Source organism: Hemitrygon akajei, chromosome 13 (assembly GCF_048418815.1).
Source record: "Hemitrygon akajei chromosome 13, sHemAka1.3, whole genome shotgun sequence".
Taxonomy (NCBI): domain Eukaryota; kingdom Metazoa; phylum Chordata; class Chondrichthyes; order Myliobatiformes; family Dasyatidae; genus Hemitrygon; species Hemitrygon akajei.
The window spans coordinates 62,282,647-62,302,186 of NC_133136.1; the positions used below are offsets into that span (position 1 = coordinate 62,282,647).

Sequence of the window (19,540 nt, forward strand, 5' to 3'; positions counted from 1 at the left end):
AAAGAATTTGGAGGTATCAACAATCATTTTGAATGTTACTATGAAAAAGAAGATTTTGAAGATCCAATCATCGAAAACAACTGGCACTAGGTACCAGTACTGACTTTGTTTATTTACAGTCTATCAAAGAACATGGCAGCATTCAGAGAGCAAATTCCTCTGTCAATGACTATTAGGAACCAATACGCAGTTTTATAGTACTGCAGTGACATCTGTAATGTTCGAATTTGTTCTGTATTTCATTTAAATACACAATTTGTTACTGAGTTAAATGGCGGTTTGTATTTTTTATACCAATTTAACTATTTCGATTGAATTTCTGCTATTTGGGGCAGCCACTTAATTAGGTCAAAATGTACTGGTCCAAATGTGTCCCAATTAACCAGAATCCACTGTATTCCTTTAACATTGAACATTTAAAATGTTTATCAACAAATTATTAAGGTATGGGCATAATTTAGATTGTTTCATCCTTAATACAAATAATAACCTATATTTATTAATACTTAATTTGCACATCAGGTTATTGATAGCCCATTAAAACTAGTGTTAACATTTCCATCAAGTGGTAACAGGCTTTTACAAGACCTGGTGGATTCCTTCATTAAGTAAGCAAAAGTTATATCTTTGATAGGGTAACAGAAGGGTTGCTATGGGGATAACCTATCAGAGACATTTCTTTTGTACTATTCATTTCTACCCACTGTCTCTGCAGAATAATACTTCCTTCTTTCCCAATTCTAACAAAGTCTGACATGAAACCTTAACTATATTTCTTTTTCATAGATGCTGCCTGACCTGCTGAGCTTTCAGTATTTTCTATTTTTAAAATCACAGTATTAACAAAACAGGAAAGAAACTGTCATAAATATTTCTATTGGATGAGCAGCATAACATGTTCAAAACAATTAGTATTTATGTTGTCTGCAGATGAACTATTTTGGCCAGTTTTAACATGCAAATCATTAATGCATTCTTTTATATCATTCAGGCTTTTTCACAATAAAAGCTAACCTAATACTAAAAGAAATTAAAAATTTAGAGTTCAATTATTTTGTACATGTAAAAATTGACGATGTACAGTAACTGAAAATATTACTAAGCAGTCAGAATCCACAATACCATTATTGAAAAATTTAACATTTTGGCATAGCAATAATATCTAATTCCATTCTCATTATTTGCCTTCCAATTCAAAAAGGTACATTTTAATTTTCTATACCAAATATCCTGAAATTACAGACAACCTGCATTACTGGATTTGGTAAGGGGGTGGGGATAGGGCGGATGTTGCATTCCTAGAAATTATTTGTATTATGATTTTCTGCAACATGAAGCTGCATGCAAAGAGAAAAATAAACACAACAAGTAAAAACAAATAGTGATTTGTTAATTTCGTAAGGCTAAATTTCTGTTACCTGAATGCACTGTTCGAACAAAATTTCAATAGTTTTAATTACAGGCATTTTGAACTACTGATTTTTCATTGAGTCCCTTATAAACGGCAGAGAGAGGAAATATTGAGATTTCCTTTACTTCCACCAAGTGTCAGAATCAAATGGATTAGGTTAATCATTGCATCATCTAGCACCCTTAAAAGAGGAACTACATATCTCAAGATTTTCTCAGCAGCTTTAGCCCTAACAGCTCAAACTCACATGCTGTCATGAAAGATATATAACTCCAGTATATTCTACTTACTGTTAAATTTCATAAATACACTTACATGGTTTATATCACTAAATTCAACTGCTAATTTTGTACCTGATTTCAGCTCATTTTCAATGTAAACAAAGTTGTAATTTTTAAGTTGAAAACTAAGTTGTCTGCTTTTCATGTCTTGATTGTCATTAATAAACAAACACTTATTTTGGTGGATCAATGTGAAAACTCCATGTACAACAAGGACAAATTCAGCTCTCAGTCTAAAGCAGTGTTGTTGAGTTTCCCAGATTACTGCTACACAATATACACTTTGGTTTGTTAAATATTTCATAAAGTAAAAGTCAATTTCTTGTTTTCTGTGCATGTAGATAATCAGATGACATACTACTCAATAAATTCACACAAAAAGAATACAAAAAATACACCCCTAATAATATGAACATGAAACTTCAAAATCTAAATACAAATAGCTTTCCTCACCTTCTAAAATGTTTCTCCAAATTTCAAAAGAAAATTAAGACAATGTGTATAAAATATACAACCCCCATACAATTTTAGTTTGAACCGATTGTACCAGTAAATTCAATGGACCAAGAATTTTAAATAAAGGGTTTATTTGAAGTTAGTTGTCATTTTGAGGGCTAGCATTATGTCAAAACTGAACAAGATGAAACAGAATAGAGTACTGTTTAAATCAGGGCGAATTTAGATTAGTAAAGCAGGAAAACTCTATTCAGGTTGGTCAATCTATCCAACCTGTGGACAGGTGGCAAAAGTTACCTATTTTAACCTCTTTCCTGCCTTCCTGTCACATGCTCGCACATTCACTTTGACAGCATTCTGATGAACAGTCAAGAGGAGATACAAAATTTTGTACAGCTAATGAACAATATTATAATTAATTCCTCAACAATTTAACACACTAGATCCCTTCACACCACTGCAACTTTGTCTGTCAATCCTACATAAATTATACCGTGAAATGTCTTAAAAACATTGAAAAGCAGCTTATAATGACCACAAAAGGGTTAATGGACTTTTTCCCCCTCCCTGTAGTTGCAATGATCTTCATTAGACGTTCCTGGCAGTTTTACAAGATCTCCAAATCCACATGACGTACATCTGGATGTTTTTGCTGTAAAGAAAATGTATTTACAATGATATATTTAGTTTTCTTTAAAGCAAAACAATTGTTATGCAATGTCAAAAATTAAGCCAACACCCACAGGTGTATTTGTGAAAAGATAGATAGATAATAAAACATTTGAAATACATGTTATTTCATATGTTTGCAGATAAAACTTATTATTTTAAAATAAGGGAATATTATGAATGTTAATTCCAGCACATTGGAATATTCAACTTGAAGTATTATTACTTTGTTAATGTAGTCATGTTACCAGATTCCTTGTCCCAGATTTGCCTGAAAAACTGAGCTGAGAAGCAAAGCTCAAAAATTCTATGACATCTCGTGGTTGTTAAGATTTTATAATGTACTTACACAAGAGAGATGGCAGAAAGGAAAAGTAGTATCTACCTTAAGTGCCTTTTCTAATCGGTCAACCTCAGCTCCCAATGTATCAATAATATTCTCTCCATGTTTCAGCATAAATGTTTCTAAGTCTTCAGGAGATTTTACCTGCTGAATTTCCTATAGAATAAAAAATGGGCAAGAGTTTCAAAGCAGTTCCAGTGGCAATAAACTTTTCTACTAAATATCTTCAGTGTTGTAAATAACAAAAATCTGCCAGAACTAAATTCCTAAGTAAGAAAATTCCACTTGTAGTATTAGACACTTCCTCCCCCAACCCCACTGGCGATAAAGAAACAAATGGCAGCACCCTAAAGAGTGCCTTTTAAGAGGTTAAACTCCCAAAGAGATTCACAACAGTAATTGTTACTGGAACTACAACTTTAAAAAAATGACATACATATTTATTGTAATCTGAAAGTTAGATTTTACACATAGAACCTCTAAGCATGTTCTGAAACTTAGTACATTTTAAAAATTGAGCTCCCCACCCCTCCCAATACACAAGACCCAAAAACAGAGAGCCACATCATGCTTACAGACGTTTCATCAGCTTTTGCCAATAATTTAAGAAATTAGGGCACGATTGTGTATTTATTGAAAGAATCTGTTAACAAGTGTTTCCTGATTTTGAATTTAGGTAATCTGTAATATCTTGCACTAAGTTTGAATGCAGTTCTGTAATACATCAACCAAACGTAATGTATAATTTTCAAGTGAAAATGGTTATTTGCTTCAGCATGATACTATTCATTTTCACTGAATTGTATAGTTACACTGTGAACCATCCAAATGGATATTAAAAACTATGCAGATTTGATTCACCCACTGTTAAATGTACAGAATCATAAAGAACAGAACAATGTTGTTGAGGAATATTCTCTATCAGTCCAGAAAAATCCCACAGTCACTCACACATTGTATTACTACAGCACACTACCTTCTTTAAAAAAAAATTGGCCCCCTGTCCTAATGACATTTTTATTTATTCAAGGTGACAGAAATTCAACTAGCAAAAACTTAAAAGGATGAAAGAATTACCGTAGATTCCGGATTATAAGCCGCTACTTTTTTCCCACATTTTGAACAGCTTTGAACTCTGCGGCCTTTAATCCAGAGCGGCTAATACATGGTTTTTTTTCATGCCGCCTCGTAAACATTTTGCCTCGTAACAGTAGACCAATAAAATTGATGAGTAGTTCACAGAGGTCCAATGAAATTGTACGATAAATCAAGCGCACTTTCACAATTAAATTATTGTAAATCAGTCATTTGTACTCACCCTCATCAACATGGAAAACACTCGAAGAAAAGCATTGTGCTGCCTTTATGGCAGTTACTTAGTTTATAATATTTTCGCTTAGTAATTCATTTGTTAGTTAAAGTTAGAAGTGTTTTAACTATATTTGTTTTCTGTACTACATCCCGGGATGCTATGACGTCACACCCGGTTTCGCCGCGTCTTGTGGGAAAAATACCGGTTTGCGATAAACGGGAAGGTGGGGGCATTACGCGAGCACATCAGACCCGAGCACATTAGACCCGATCGCGTTACGCGAGCTCATCAGACCCGAGCACATTAGCCGAGCTCATTAGACCCGATCACGTTACGCGAGCTCATCAGACCCGAGCACATTAGCCGAGCTCATTAGACCCGATTAGACCCGATCGCGTTACGCGAGCTCATCAGACCCGAGCACATTAGCCGAGCTCATTAGACCCGATTAGACCCAATCGCGTTACGCGAGCTCATCAGACCCGAGCACATTAGCCGAGCTCATTAGACCCGATCGCGTTACGCGAGCTCATCAGACCCGAGCACATTAGCCGAGCTCATTAGACCCGATCGCGTTACGCGAGCTCATTAGACCCGATTAGACCCGATCGCGTTACGCGAGCTCATTAGACCCGAGCACATCAGCCGAGCTCATTAGACCCGATCGCGTTACGCGAGCTCATTAGACCCGAGCTCATCAGACCCGAGCACATTAGCCGAGCTCATTAGACCCGATTAGACCCGATCGCGTTACGCGAGCTCATTAGACCCGAGCACATTAGCCGAGCTCATTAGACCCGATTAGACCCGATCGCGTTACGCGAGCTCATTAGACCCGATTAGACCCGATCGCGTTACGCGAGCTCATCAGACCCGAGCACATTAGCCGAGCTCATTAGACCCGAGCGAAAACGCTGCTTTTAAGTTAAAGGCGATCAATAACTTTTCTTGGTAGGCTGCAGTATATATATTTTTACCAGTCGCTAGGAGATATTGGAATGTTGTTCGTGCTGTTCAGTAAAAAAATATATGCAACGTAATTTGTGTTACCGATATGTATGTATATTTAAAAGTAGCCGTATTACAGGCACGGTTCGAAAAAAAGCATTTGCAATATATATTTGTTTGTTACCATATGGATTTAATTAAAAGTTAAAAAATCCTCACGTGTAATATCTTTCTGTGTAAATATCTCATATTACAACGTGGGACACCTGCGGCCGAAAATCCGGTGCGGCCTGTACAAGTAAAAAATTGATTTTATTTCTAAAATTAGAGCCAGCGGCTTTTAATCAGGTGCGCTCTGTAGTCCGGAATCTACGGTACATACAATTCATTTTTAACTGTGCAAAAAGAGATTAATTTACAACCATACTCATGGTACATTACATATCATGGCCTTTAATTTCTGAACTCTTACTAGATATTGCAATTTAAATAGGATAGCAGAATGACTCCTCCACAGCGCCAGTGCTTAAATTTTACATACATTTAAGATTGCATCAATGTCTTGCTTCTCCAGATAAGATCTTGTCACTATCCTTCCATCAAAATCAACTTCTGCTTTAAATCGAACTGTATTCATGCCCATGTCTGTGGCTTTTACATCGTGGACAGCCCTGAAAAATCAGAACCAGCATTAGTACATATTTACAGAATCAGAAATGCATTTTTAAGTATTAAATAAAATCAAAACAGAAATTAAGCATAATTTAACACCGCAACTGGTTATGCAAGGGTTTATATCACTGACTGCTAGGGTAGACTTGTCTTCAGAATTTCAGTTGCTCAAGTTATTCAGCTTGCTTAGGCAATATTATAAAACTCTACTGTGACACCAAGGAGCTTATTAATTCAACATTAATTCAGAAATATTTTACTATAGCCATATTTCACCTATGACTCCAACTTCCAGCTTTGTCTATTTCTTTTTCTCCTTAACATTTTCCCATCTCTTTTAAGCAGTACAGGCAGTCCCCAGGTGATGTACGAGTTCCGTTCCTGAGTCCGTTTTTAAGTCGGATTTGTACTTAAGTTGGAACAAGTACATCCGGTATTATTTAGCATCAGTTAGTCAAACGTTTGTCTTAGTATATAGTATATATTTTACCTTTCTATCCATATAAAACACTTATGAAACATATGTATTCCAATAATTAAACCACTGCATTGCTTAGTAATAATTGTAGCTTTCATCGGGGCAGGGCATTTCACATGTTCCATTATTCTCACTTTATCCTCTATCCCTTAAAATTGTTCCGATCATTGACCGACGTTTTTCCAATGACCGATGGCGTTTCACCTCAAAGCTTTATTATTTCCACTTTATTTTCAATCGTGATCGCTTCCCGTCAATGGAACAGAAACACTGCGGGTGGCAGGTCCCGACCTGCGCTGGCTCCCGAGGTCCACTGGGTCCTAAATACCACAGCACTGAATCCCCCAGGTCCTAAACTGCACTGAGACAGGTTAAATGGGACAAGTGGGGGCTGTGCTGGGTTTGGGTATTTGATCCTCCACAATATTCCGCGTGGGAATTTAAACTGGAGGCGGCAGTGTTTTTTTACGAGGTCGAGCTGCGAGCTCGACATCAACCCGGCACAGATGGTACGGGAGTCACTGGATCGACATCAACCTGGCACGGGAGCGGTCTGTCACTAAATCGAACTCGGGAACCTCCGTTCTCTAGCCCGGTGCTGATCTGACTGCGCCACAAGCCGACCGGAACCGGGGGCGGGTGCTGGGGGGGACAGGATCAGGGTGAATCTTACTAAGAAAAATTTAAGCCAAATACAAAGTTAAACACTGAACACAGTGTCAACGGCAATGACTTAAAATGGCAGACGGCGTTGTAATCCAATTTAAAATGGCGGACAGCGTTCTCCTTCCTCGGTTCATAAGCACAAGTTGTCCATAAGTCAGATGTTCATAACTCGGGGACTACCTATGAATATACAGTTTACTCCCTTAAATACATATACCCTAACACTCACCGTAATGAGGGAACACCATCATTAGTCATAGTAACTGTATTTACGTCTTAATAACAGCCACATTTTGCAAGAAATTATTTTATTCGGAAAGTTGATGTTGCTGGCTGCCCTTTCCATCTCCATCATTACTAGGGCTCTATACAGATATCTAATGAAGCTACCTTACCAATGCTTCATGTTGGATTTTCTTAAAAATGGAATAATGCCAACTGAATGTATGCTGGCTATCAGAGGAATCCCACCAATCCAATTCCATCATTTACTTCCCTGCAACCTATCTTCTCTCACATGCCCATCAAGTTCATTGATTCTCCTACAATCCTGGTGTAATTTACAACAGCTAATTAAATGCATCGCCTAACGTTGGAACAGCCAGGGGAAACCCAGGCAATCACAGGGAGAATGAGTAAACTCTACAGGGGGCTGAGTTGAACTACCACGATTGTGCATAGGTGCAAAACAAGTATCACATGCCAATGCAAATTTTCTATTCAATTCCAGGGCTGTGATTAGATCAAGGGAAAATTTATGCCAGTCTTGTGCCAATGATTCAGAAAGCTTAATATATTAAAGGTGTTATTATGTAGATATTATCAAAGCCTGTAATAGACCTTTACAGTTTTCATATCTATCATAAGGCAGGAAACACAGCAGACTATTAGGTACCCTATCAATCCTTTCTATTCAAGAAAACTCTCTTATACAGTCAACAATTTGCTAGATCCTTTTCCTGAAAGGATATTTAGCAGCACTGTAAATCTCCTGGTTGCAATTATTGTCTATTGAATTACCTTACTGAAGGGTCATTCTCTAAAAGTTCAGTAAGTCTTTGCACATTTTCTGGCTGGATAGACCTCCCAATCAGAGCCTCAGTATTTGTGTAGATCAAGAATGAAGAAATGGTACCCAGAAGTGCTCCAACACCAAGAGAGCCAATGCTGTCATAATAAGGATTACCTAAATCAAAATACAGAACATCAGTAACTGTTTGAATTGCCCAACTGAATCAGATACCAAAATACACATATTAAAAATCACACCTAAACTATGTATCTGCATGACCACAGAAGCAACATTCATACTGCAGGTGAGTATTTTGCATTTTCTGTGACTGCTGCAATGGACTCTACTTTGTAAAATGGATTTATGCCGTTTCGTACGAACACATAAGACAAGATGCATACAAATTATCCGATGAGAAGTTCTAACATGAAAGATACCAAAATAAAGGAGATGAGAAAATATGCAAAAACATACATGGAGACAGAAACCAAATAAGTTTCAGATTCATGACTTTTCATTAGAACTGGAAACAGTGCTTAAAATCTATTGCATCAGTAGCTAAGAGGTAGGCAAAAGGAGGAGAAAACAAAGAACAAAAAGAAAAAAGGTTCAAATTGAACCATTAAATGACAGAAGGAAATGACAACGCATCCTACTGAAAACTACCAAATTAACTTTAATGAAAAGTTAAAAGTAAAGTTACATTTTGTTTTAAATATTCACTGAATTTATTCTCTTGGATTTCTAACTTAGCTGAATTAAAATTGACTATCATCAGTTGCTAAGGCCCCAAAGTCTTGAGTTTTGCTCTTCTGCTCCACATTTGAAATGCTTCTTAACACCAACCTCTCAGCAAGCTTGTGCTCAAACAAGCTAGCATCTCCTTGTACAGGCAGATGAGAAATGCTACTTGTTAATGCCCTTTAGGAAGTATCCTTATGTTAATGCTACATCAACACGTTGTTTTTATTGTCTTTTCTATACAAAATGCTGAGACATTTTCTTTTCTGCAGCAGATGTGACGTATGCTAGGGTAACTAAAGAAGATAGTCTGATGAATGGAACATTAAAAAAAACACCTGCTCAAAGTTCACTCGCTCACAAAGATCCCTGAACTGAAATGTCAACTATTTCGCTTCCCACACTTAAGTGCTGACTGCTTAAGTATTTCTAGCACTTTCTGACTTTATTATTACAAATTAAATTTAAGTCCGGCTCTTCACAGTTTGGATATACAAAGCTATGTAGTGAGTTAAACACCTTCTGAAAAAACACCCAAGATGGAAGCTTCCTTCAGGGTTTTTAACAAGATCTTAGAAACTGCAGAATGTTAAGAAAAATACATATTAAATTCAATACAGAATCGCCACATGCCTGAATACGCTATCAATTATTCTCACAATCAGTGTTAACAAAGGTAACGTATACACAACAATCCATAACTACACCATGTAAACAAGAGTAAACTTGTGGCACAACAGTATCTTAACAACAGGCAATAAACTATACTTTTCAAAATATATCTACTAAATGTTAACAAAACTTAAGATTCACAGATATTGCTGTTTCAAGGGTAAATAAAAAGGGAATGGAGATGGATACCTTTCCTCCATGTGCTTCAAAACAAAAACCAAATTAAACCGCACAGGAAACGTAATAAAAAACAGCTTATGTACAATGATTTCCATACAAAATGATCTGCTCTTCTAGAGGCCAAATCAGTGGCATTCTGATAAAAAATGTGAAATATTTTTAACTGAACATATCTTGGATGATGATTGAATCACAGCTGAAGTACTGTGTCCAGTTTAGATCTCATTAAAGTTATTAACATTTTGGAGTGAGACAAATTAAAGTTATATGTTGACTGCCAATCCAAAAACTTGAAAGGAATTTTCATAACTTTAAAATTTTCCAGAAGCTGAAAAGATTATATTCTGTTTTACAAATAATCTGTGAACGATTTATTTAAATCCAGGAAAATACGAAGATGAAGCAGCTCTGATCAGAGGGCAGCAAAATTATGGAATATGCTACTTGTAAGGATGATAGAAAAGAAAATCAATAACAAGTTCAATTTCAAATTCAAGTGTAATTATCATTCAACCATTCATGAATATAGCCAAATGAAACAGTGTTCCTCTGGAGCCAAGGTGCAAAACACATTACTAACAGTGCAAAGCATAGAACATAGCACAAATAGCACATATGGTTAATTGCAGAAAAATAGTCACAAAGAAAGCCCTTGAGTGACAGATGCAAGTTGTCGTGCTCCAGCTTGTTCCTCCACCCAGCGAACACCAAGGGCAGCCCCAAAGGGAAGTGCCAACCTTTAACCTAGAACAGATTCCTGCATGCCCACAGAGGACTCTGCTCTCTTCCACACTACCTCTGGTGTCTCCTCCCATGGGTGACCCCACGGCAAGGGCCTAGTCCTCGCCACAACCAAGGCCACACAGTTCCCCCGCCGTTGGTCTTTCCGATGAATCAGTGAAGTGGACTTGCAGTATTCTATATTAGCAAACTCCACCAGGATCTTGCAATCACAATAAAAAATATTCAGAACAATCACAGCAAAAAGTCCAGGCGACAACACAACAATGGTACACATTAAGTCCTGCTCCATTGCTATTAAACAACTCGACGATGGGAGATTCCTGTGGTACTTGATGATCTTAGTATCCAGCAGTGAATTACAATTGTAAAAAAGATGTAAAGGACAAAGATGGGACTGGACCCGGAGTGGCCGCTGCATCTAAGCATGCTGCCATCTTACAGGAATAATGAACTGGACAAAAAGGAATGCAGAGATGTTAAGAATGGACAGCTCCAAAAGAAAGGCTCAACAAGAAAATGGTCTTTTCTCCTATTGCTGAGTTAATATCCTTCTGTAAAAAAAATAAACTGAGAGCATTCTACAGTTTTGGGCAAGTTGCTAGTTTTGCTAGTGACCTAATTGGTAAGTATACACTTATCTTTTGTAAATCCACTCAAGTCAAGCAGCCAATGTGCCTAAATAAAAGCTCCACGTGATATAACATATCATGAGGATGGATTTGGTGATGCCAAACTCACTAAACAGCTAAAAAAAAAATAATTCTGGCTATTGGCTTAGCCATGACCATGGACAACAAATTCTCAAAGATCAAGATTTTACAGTTTCCGAATGCCCTTGATTTTCAATTGTTTCAATGAAATTCAGATTTAAAAAAAAATTTAAATTCAAGCCATTTGGCTAGAGTTAATTAACTCAAATATGTTCACAATTATTCTTTTCCTCTTCTTATTGAAATGAATCAATCCTTTGTTCTTTCGCTGGATTGAACCTGGCATACGTTCAGTAGTCACATTCTCCGGCCTAAGTGCCAGGTCACTGCAGCAACCTCATGCTCAGCCCTGTATTACATGTGGGGTCAAAGATACAGAGCATTTAGAAAAACACCAGCAAAATACCAAGTGGCTTCAACACAGAAACCGCTGGCATTTATCAGCAAATTCCAGCCCATTTGGTCACTGAAAATGCAATAATCAACACCCAAAACATAGCTGTTTGAATGCAAATTAATACCGCTACTTCAGTAATTTCAAGGCCATTTAAAATAATCTTCTTTACATTTTTACCTTGTACACACAAATTAAACCATGTGCATTCCTAAGCAGGAAACTAAATTAATAAATCAGTGAATCAGTAACATGTCTTACCTGTAAGGGAAGTTAGCCCCATGCAGCCAGCTGCTAACAACACTCCCAGCACAGCAGCTGCATCTTCCAACAGTACAACATTGGTGGTTGGATCATGACTATGTACCACTAGGAAACAAACATATTCTACTTTAATAGAGGCACAATGACCATGTCACTGAAGAATTTATTACTTAATACATAATGAATCTTCACAACCCAACTACTACATGGTAGTCTTAAAGAGTACACTGATGAATATCTGGAGAAACATGAACAACAGCTGCCACATACGTGTACAGTAGAGACTGCATCATAAACAATACACAAGTGCATTAGGTATAATTTAGTTACAAAATATTTGCATCTGTATCAGAAGCAGAGTTCGAATGTCTTCCACAGAATTTGTAATATAGGCTGACATTTCAGAACACTTCAGGACTCCCTCAATTTATGAGATTCACAATTTCCTGGAATGTTTTTATTTACAAAATCTTGCTTTATGAAAAGGCTGATTTAAATGCTATTACACTTAAGTACAAGTTCAAGTCTAAATTCAACATACTGTCATTCAACTGTACACATGTATACCGCCAAATGAAATGATGTTCTGCTGGATCAAGGTGCACACACACACAAAATATTATGAATAAATTAACCAATGATAAAGTGCATTTATGACACAAGTGAAAAAGTAAACAATATAACACTACTGGTGGGTTATATGTGATAAGACCTGGGTGATGGCAGGGAGTTTGGTAATTTCACGGCCTGGGCGAAGAAGCTGTTTCCCCATCCTAACAGTCTTTGCCTTAATGCTATGGTACCTCTGCCTGATGGGTGGGGGGTCAAAGAAATTGCTGAACAGATGGGAAGGATCATTGACAATGCTAAGAGCTCTGCATATGCAGTGTGCTAAATAAACATCTGTTGGGTTGGAAGGAAGATCCCAATGATCCTCTCAGGAGTCTGCACAATCCTTTGTAGGGATTTGCAATCAGATGCCTTGCAACTCCTGTACCAAACAGTGAAGCAGCTAATCAGGACAATCTCCATAGTGCATCTGTATAAATTGGTTAGAATGGAGTGGGATGCCTCACTCGCCTCAATCCCCTCAGGAAGTAGAGACATTGCTGTGCTTTCTTGACCACAGAGGTGGTGTTGAGTGACCAGGTGAGATCGCCCGTTATGTGCTTTCCCAGAAATTTAGTGCTCCTAACTCTCTCAACAGAGGAGCCATTTATATGCAATGAGGAATGGTCAGCCTGCACTTTCCAAAGTCCACAATCATCTCTTTGGTGTTGACAATGCTGAGACTCAAGTTGTTTCGCTCGCATCATTCTACCAGCCACTCTACCTCCTCTCTATACGCCATCTCAACATCACTGGCCATGAGGCCAACTACTGCTGTGGCATGAGCAAACTTGATTCAGTGGGAACTGCATTTAGCAGTACAGTCACATGTCAGCAGCATGCAGCCCTGAGGGGCGCCCATGCTCAGTGTGATTGAGCAAGAGATGTTGCTGCCAACACAGACCAACTGTGGCTTTTCTGTCAAGGATTCCAAGATCCAGTTAAAGAGATGTTGAGAACCAACAAGGACAGCTTACCCACGGACTTCTGTGGATGATCGAATTAAATGCCAAGCTAATGTCAATAAACAGCTTCCTGGCATATGAAACACCATTTTCCAGGTGGGACAGGACGGAATAGAATGCAGAGGCTATGGCATCATCAGTGGACCGATCTGAACAATAAGCAAACTGGAAAGGGGCCAATGCAGTAGTAAGAGGGGATTTAATGTGATCCATAACTAGCTGCTCAAAGCATTTCACTATTGCTGAAGTCAATGCCATAGGTCATTAGTCATTGTGGCAGGTTACTGTTGCCATCTTGGGCACTGGGATGCTGGAGGCCACCTTGAAGCCTGTGAGGACAGTGGGCTGTTAAAAGATATCTATTAGAACCTTTTAATTAGGCTACACAGTCCCTCAGCACCTGACCACGTATGTTATCAGGGATATTATTAATTTTGAAATAATGCATTTCTGAAGTTGCTATTAACTACAGCAAAAGCATAAAAATACAAATATTAAAACTGTATACACAAAGAAACAATGACATTATAGCAATAATTCATAAATTGAACATGTGTAATTTAAAGAACTAACAGTGCTTTAAGTTGTCAGAGGTGTCTTTTTTGGATGTAGAAGTTAAACTGAGACTCCGCTTGGGTAGAATTAGAGGATTCTGTAATAATATATTTCAAATTTATACAGAAGTTTCCCTGAATATCTGCACTTTCAAATACATTACCAAATCATGGGAAATATTGCCAAATGTCCATTGCAAAATTTATATACATATAACATGCAGTGGAATTCAAGTGAATTTATTGAAACTGGTTCTTTCTTCTCTCAGCACCCAGGCTAAGCAGCAATATAGTGCACAGTAATCAATCATTCATAAGCTCAAATATTTATGAAAAGAGAAAGCACTCAATATTATACAAATATTTTGCATCAGCTGAACAATGGGTTTTGGCCATTAATAACAGAATTAAAATAGATAATATGACTTCAATAAGCTTGCATCAAAATAACAAAGGCACCATTGTGCTTTGCTTCCTCCCTCTGTAATTACTCAATTATTTATTTTAAATTATAATTGAAACATGACAAGCATACTGCATATATAATTATTTGATCCAGATTAGTAAAAAATAACTGGACCCGGTAGTATTCTATATCAGAGGATAATGAGATTCACCTTCAAAGATTACAAGTAACAACCCCATAAAATTTAAATACAGAATATGATTAACCACATTAATAAATCAGTTGTGCTCAAGCAATTGTTGTAAAATCTGACTAGTGGCACTCCTTTTCCAAGCAATTATCTATCTTGTAAAACTATTCAGACACTATTATTATAGAGAACAGTACAGCATGCGATCCCTCCCTTCAACCCACATTTCTGCACTGAACACAATACAGTTTAAACTAATCCTGTCTGCCTGAATGTAGTTCATATCCATCACATCTCTGCTTGTATATGTGCCTGTCTTGAACTCTTATTCATTACCGAGGCCTATCTAATCCTGACACAATATTTGTAACCTCTTAAAAGAACTATCAAGGTTATATCATCACAAAATTACTGACAAGATAAACTATTCAAATCATTTTAGTACAGTGTAGAGAAAAACCTCGACTTCCTACTTCATCATGGCTTTCAAATTTTTAATAATTTCACTGCTTTACATAGAGGCCATTTTATAATCTGTTAACTACTTCACTCTCTGACCCAGAAAATCCTTTTCGTATCACATAAAGTTATATAACTAATAGGCAAATACTTTAGGTGTGTTGCTCAAGGTTTCCAGATTCTGCAAAATCTCTTGTGCACTGATAGGCCACTTCCTTTAGTATCTGAGCATCACAAACACTCAAATGCCCTCCAGAACATCCTGCATTCTCGCCTAACATTGGATACAGGCAACTAATTACCAGTCAACACTGCAAAATATTCATTCTGCACATCTGGGTGTCTGCACTGAAATTAGCAGAGCTCATCAAAACAACAACCTAACACTTAAACATCACAGCCACAACAAGTAGTGGAGCTATTGCACAGGACCGAAAGAAACTGCAGAGGGTCATAAATTTAGTCGGCTCCATCTTGGGTACTAATCTACAAAATACCTAGGACATCTTCAAGGATCAGTATCTCAGAAAGGCATTATTCATTATTAAGGACCCTCATCATCCAGGGCATACCCTTTTCTCACTGTTACCATCACGTAGGAGGTACAGAAGCCTGAAGGCACACACTTAGCGAATCAGGAACAGCTTCTTCTCCCCTGCCATCCAATTCCTAAATGGACATTGAACTCTTGAACACCACCTCACTTTTTAAATATATATTATTTCTGCTTTTACATTATTATCAATCTATTCAATATAAATATACTGTAATTGATTTACTTACTTACTTATCTTTTTCCCTGCTATATTATGTATTGTATTGAACCGCTGCTGCTAAGTTAACAAATTTCATGACACATGCCAGTGATAATAAACCTGATTCTGAAACATTCTCTCCACATTTACTTTATCAAGGCCTTTCATCATTTGAAATATTTCAATGAGGTAACCCCTCATTCTTCTGAATTCTAGTGAATATAGGCCCAAAGCTATCAAACACTCTTATATGACAACCCATTCATTCCTGGAATCACTTTCATGAACCTCCTTTGAACCCTCTCCAGTTTTAGCACATCCTTTCGAAGATAAGGGGCCCAAACCTATTCACAATACTCTGAGGCCTCCCCAGTGCTTTATAAAGTTTCAACATTACATCCTTGCTTTTATATTCTAGTCCTCTTGAAATAAATGCTAACATTGCATTTGCCTTCCTCACCACAGACTCAACCCATTAATTAACCTTTAGGGAATCCTGCACAAGGACTCACAATCCCTTTGCACCGCAGCTTTTTGTATTTTCCCTCCATTTAGAAAATAGTCAACCCTTTCATTTCTCCTACCAAAGTGCATGCCCATACACTTCCTGACACTATTCCACTTGCCATTTCTTTGCCTGCTCTCCTAATCTGTCTAAGTCCTTCTGTAGCCTTTCTACTTCCCCAAAACTACCTCCCTCTCACCTATCTTCATATCATTTGCAAACTTTGCAACAAAACTATCAATTCCATCACCCAAATCATTGACATATGACGTAAAAAGAATCATTCCCAACACAGACCCCAATTAGCCACTGACTTATCTATGCTAGAATCTTTCCTGTAATACCATGGGTTTGTAGCTTGTTAAGTAGCCTCACATGTGGCACCTTGTCAAAGACCTCCTGAAAATCCAAGTACCTAACATCAGCTGACTCTCCTTTGTCTATCCTACTTGTTAATTCTTCCAAGAATTCTAACAGATTTGTCAAGCACAATTTTCCCTTGAGGAAACCATGCTGACTATGGCCTATTTTATCATGTGCCTCCAAGTACCTCGAGTCCTCATCCTTCATAATCAACTGCAACATCTTCCCAACTGCTGGGATCAGACTAATTGGCCGATAGTTTCCTTTCTTCTGTCTCTCTCCCTTCTTGAAGGGTGGAGTAACATTTATCCCTAGCCTAATCACAAGACAATTCACAATGACCAATTAACGTACCAAGCAGCAAGTCTTTGGACCGTGGGAGGAAACCTGAAAATCTGAAGGAAACCCCACAGGGAAGTGCATTCAAAAATCTTACAGATGGCACTGGAATTGAACTGTAAACTCCAATACTTTGAGCTATAATTTTGTTGTGCTAACGTGGTGCCTTAAAAACAACTTCCTGACTTTTGAATTCATTGCCTTGACTAATTAAGGCAAGCATGCCATATGCCTTCTGAACCTGTGCATCCACTTTCAGAGGGCTTGGACTTCAATATCCTTCTGCTCATCAACACTGGTCAAGGCCTTGCCCAAAACAGTGTACTATATTTTAACATCTGACCTACCAAGGTGCAAGACCACACATTTGGCTGGGTTAAACTCCATCAGCCAATATCCCAGTCAGCTATTTCTCTGCCCATATCAGCAATGGATCTATATACCACTGCATTCTCTGTCAGTCTTCTACGCCACCGATCTTCCTATCATCTGCAGACTCACTAACCCACCCATCTACATTTTCATTCAAGTCATTTGCATACATCACAAACAGCAGAGATCCCACTACAAAACCCTGCAGAACACCACTAATCACAGACCTCCAGCTTGAGTGAGTCCCTTCGATCACTACACTGTCCTCTAGGGGCAAGCCTGTTCTGAATCCAAATAGCCAATTCACCAAGGATCCCATGCATTTTAACCTTCTGGAAGATCCTCCCATGAGGGACCTTGTCAAACACACTTTACTAAAATCTATGTGGACAACATACACAGCTCTAAGCTTCAGCAATCACCCTCGTCACCTTGTTAAAAAAAAAACTCCATCAAGTTAATAAGACATAATTTGTCCCTCACAAAGCCATGCTGGCTCTCCCCAATTACAGCATGGCTTTCCAAATGCTCATAAATCCTATCCTTAAGAATTATCTCTAGTAACTTCCCTACCACTGACGTGAGACTCACTGGTCTATAGTTTCCAGGATTATCCCTGGTTCCCTTCTTGACTGGTGAGTAGCTAATATTGTTGCATTATTCCAGAAGGAAACCAGGGATAATCCTGTTTAATTCTAGCTTCTGAAACTTAACATACTTTTCCTTTTTCCTTCTTGACTAAATTCATCACCTCTGTCGAGGTCCAAGGTTCTCTTGGATCTCTTGACATCCTTCTTACTGTAACATACCTGTCCTGTACAGTTTGTCTTTAAAACACCCTCCACACGTTAATGTGTTCTTGCCTAAAAACAACTGTTCCCAATTTGTTCTCCCTTATTCCTGCCTAATGCTCTCGTAATTTGCCCTGCTTCAATGTAATACTCTCCTGCAAAATCCATACTTATCCTGATTTACAGCTATCTTAAAATGCTGTTTGCTGTTCCTTAACTGCTCATCTACTGAAAGGTCAGTCTCCTGGCCAGGCTCATAACCCAACACCAGGTCCGGTACACCCCTCCTCTTGTTGGACTATCGACATTTTGATTTTTAAAAAAACACCCTGGATGCACCTAATAAATTCTGCCTCACCCAAACCTCTTGCACTCAGAAGGTCCCAGTTTACATTAGGGAAATTGAAGTTCCCCATGATAAAAACCTAACGGCTTTTATACCTTTCCTTAATCTGCCTGTATATCTGTTCCTCAATGTCCCAGTGGCTATTGGGGGGGGAGTGGGGGCATCTGTAATACAATCCCACCAGTGTTTGAGATCTACCCATATAGACTCAGTTGATGAGTGCTCCATTATGTCCCCTGAGTACAGCTGTGATATTGTCCCTGATTAGTCGTGCAACTCCCCCACCTCTTTTACCTTTCACACCATTTTTTCTAAAATATTGAAATTCTAGGACATTAAACAGCCATTCCCATCCCTCGCTCTGTGATAACTACAACATCATAGTTCCATGTACTGATTCATGCTCGAAGTTCATCACCTTCACCCATAATGTTCCTTGCATTAAAAGGCACACACTTTAAACCGTATGTCCCATCATATTTATTGCTTTGCCTCTGCCCGTTTTTACTGGCTCTGTTACCTACCTTCCTCTCCATCCATCCAGGTTCTGGCCTACTACCATCCCCCTGCTGAACCAGTTTAAACCCTAGCGAACTCATAGATGACAACAAATGTATGCAACCTACACAGCCAATTATTTTAAAACTTGCAGACCAGGTATAGAGAAATTGCTTATCGAGCATTTTGCCTCAAACGCTATAAATTTTCAGTTGCTCTTTTCTTTTTAAACATCTCTGCTATTTTTGTATTTCCCAATAATAACAGCTGCCTCAGCTAAGGGACCTTTTTTATTTTTACTGTTCTTTTCTTCAAAACATAGAACATCTCAAACATTTTCATAAATGTTTGCTGCTACTGTGCAGCCAAATACAATTTCCTTCTACTTGATCAATTATTTACTAATTTCTAAAATTCTTCTAATTCTCAGGCAGC

The 19,540-nt window shown here is 38.0% G+C and overlaps 1 protein-coding gene across 4 annotated transcripts in view; it reads right to left on the minus strand.

The window, feature by feature from the left end:
* Window positions 1-2,262: 2,262 nt before the first annotated feature.
* The window catches only part of slc30a9 (solute carrier family 30 member 9), a 94,366-nt gene continuing 77,088 nt past the window's right edge, over window positions 2,263-19,540 (minus strand). For all 4 annotated transcript variants that reach the window (XM_073064750.1, XM_073064747.1, XM_073064749.1 and 1 more), the window contains exons 16-20: window positions 11,951-12,058; window positions 8,257-8,422; window positions 5,962-6,091; window positions 3,203-3,316; window positions 2,263-2,800 (exon numbers count right to left, since the gene is read on the minus strand). In XM_073064750.1, the coding sequence (XP_072920851.1) occupies window positions 2,756-2,800; window positions 3,203-3,316; window positions 5,962-6,091; window positions 8,257-8,422; window positions 11,951-12,058 (563 nt within the window). In that variant the 3' untranslated portion in view covers window positions 2,263-2,755. The remainder of the gene's footprint in view (window positions 2,801-3,202; window positions 3,317-5,961; window positions 6,092-8,256; window positions 8,423-11,950; window positions 12,059-19,540) is intronic.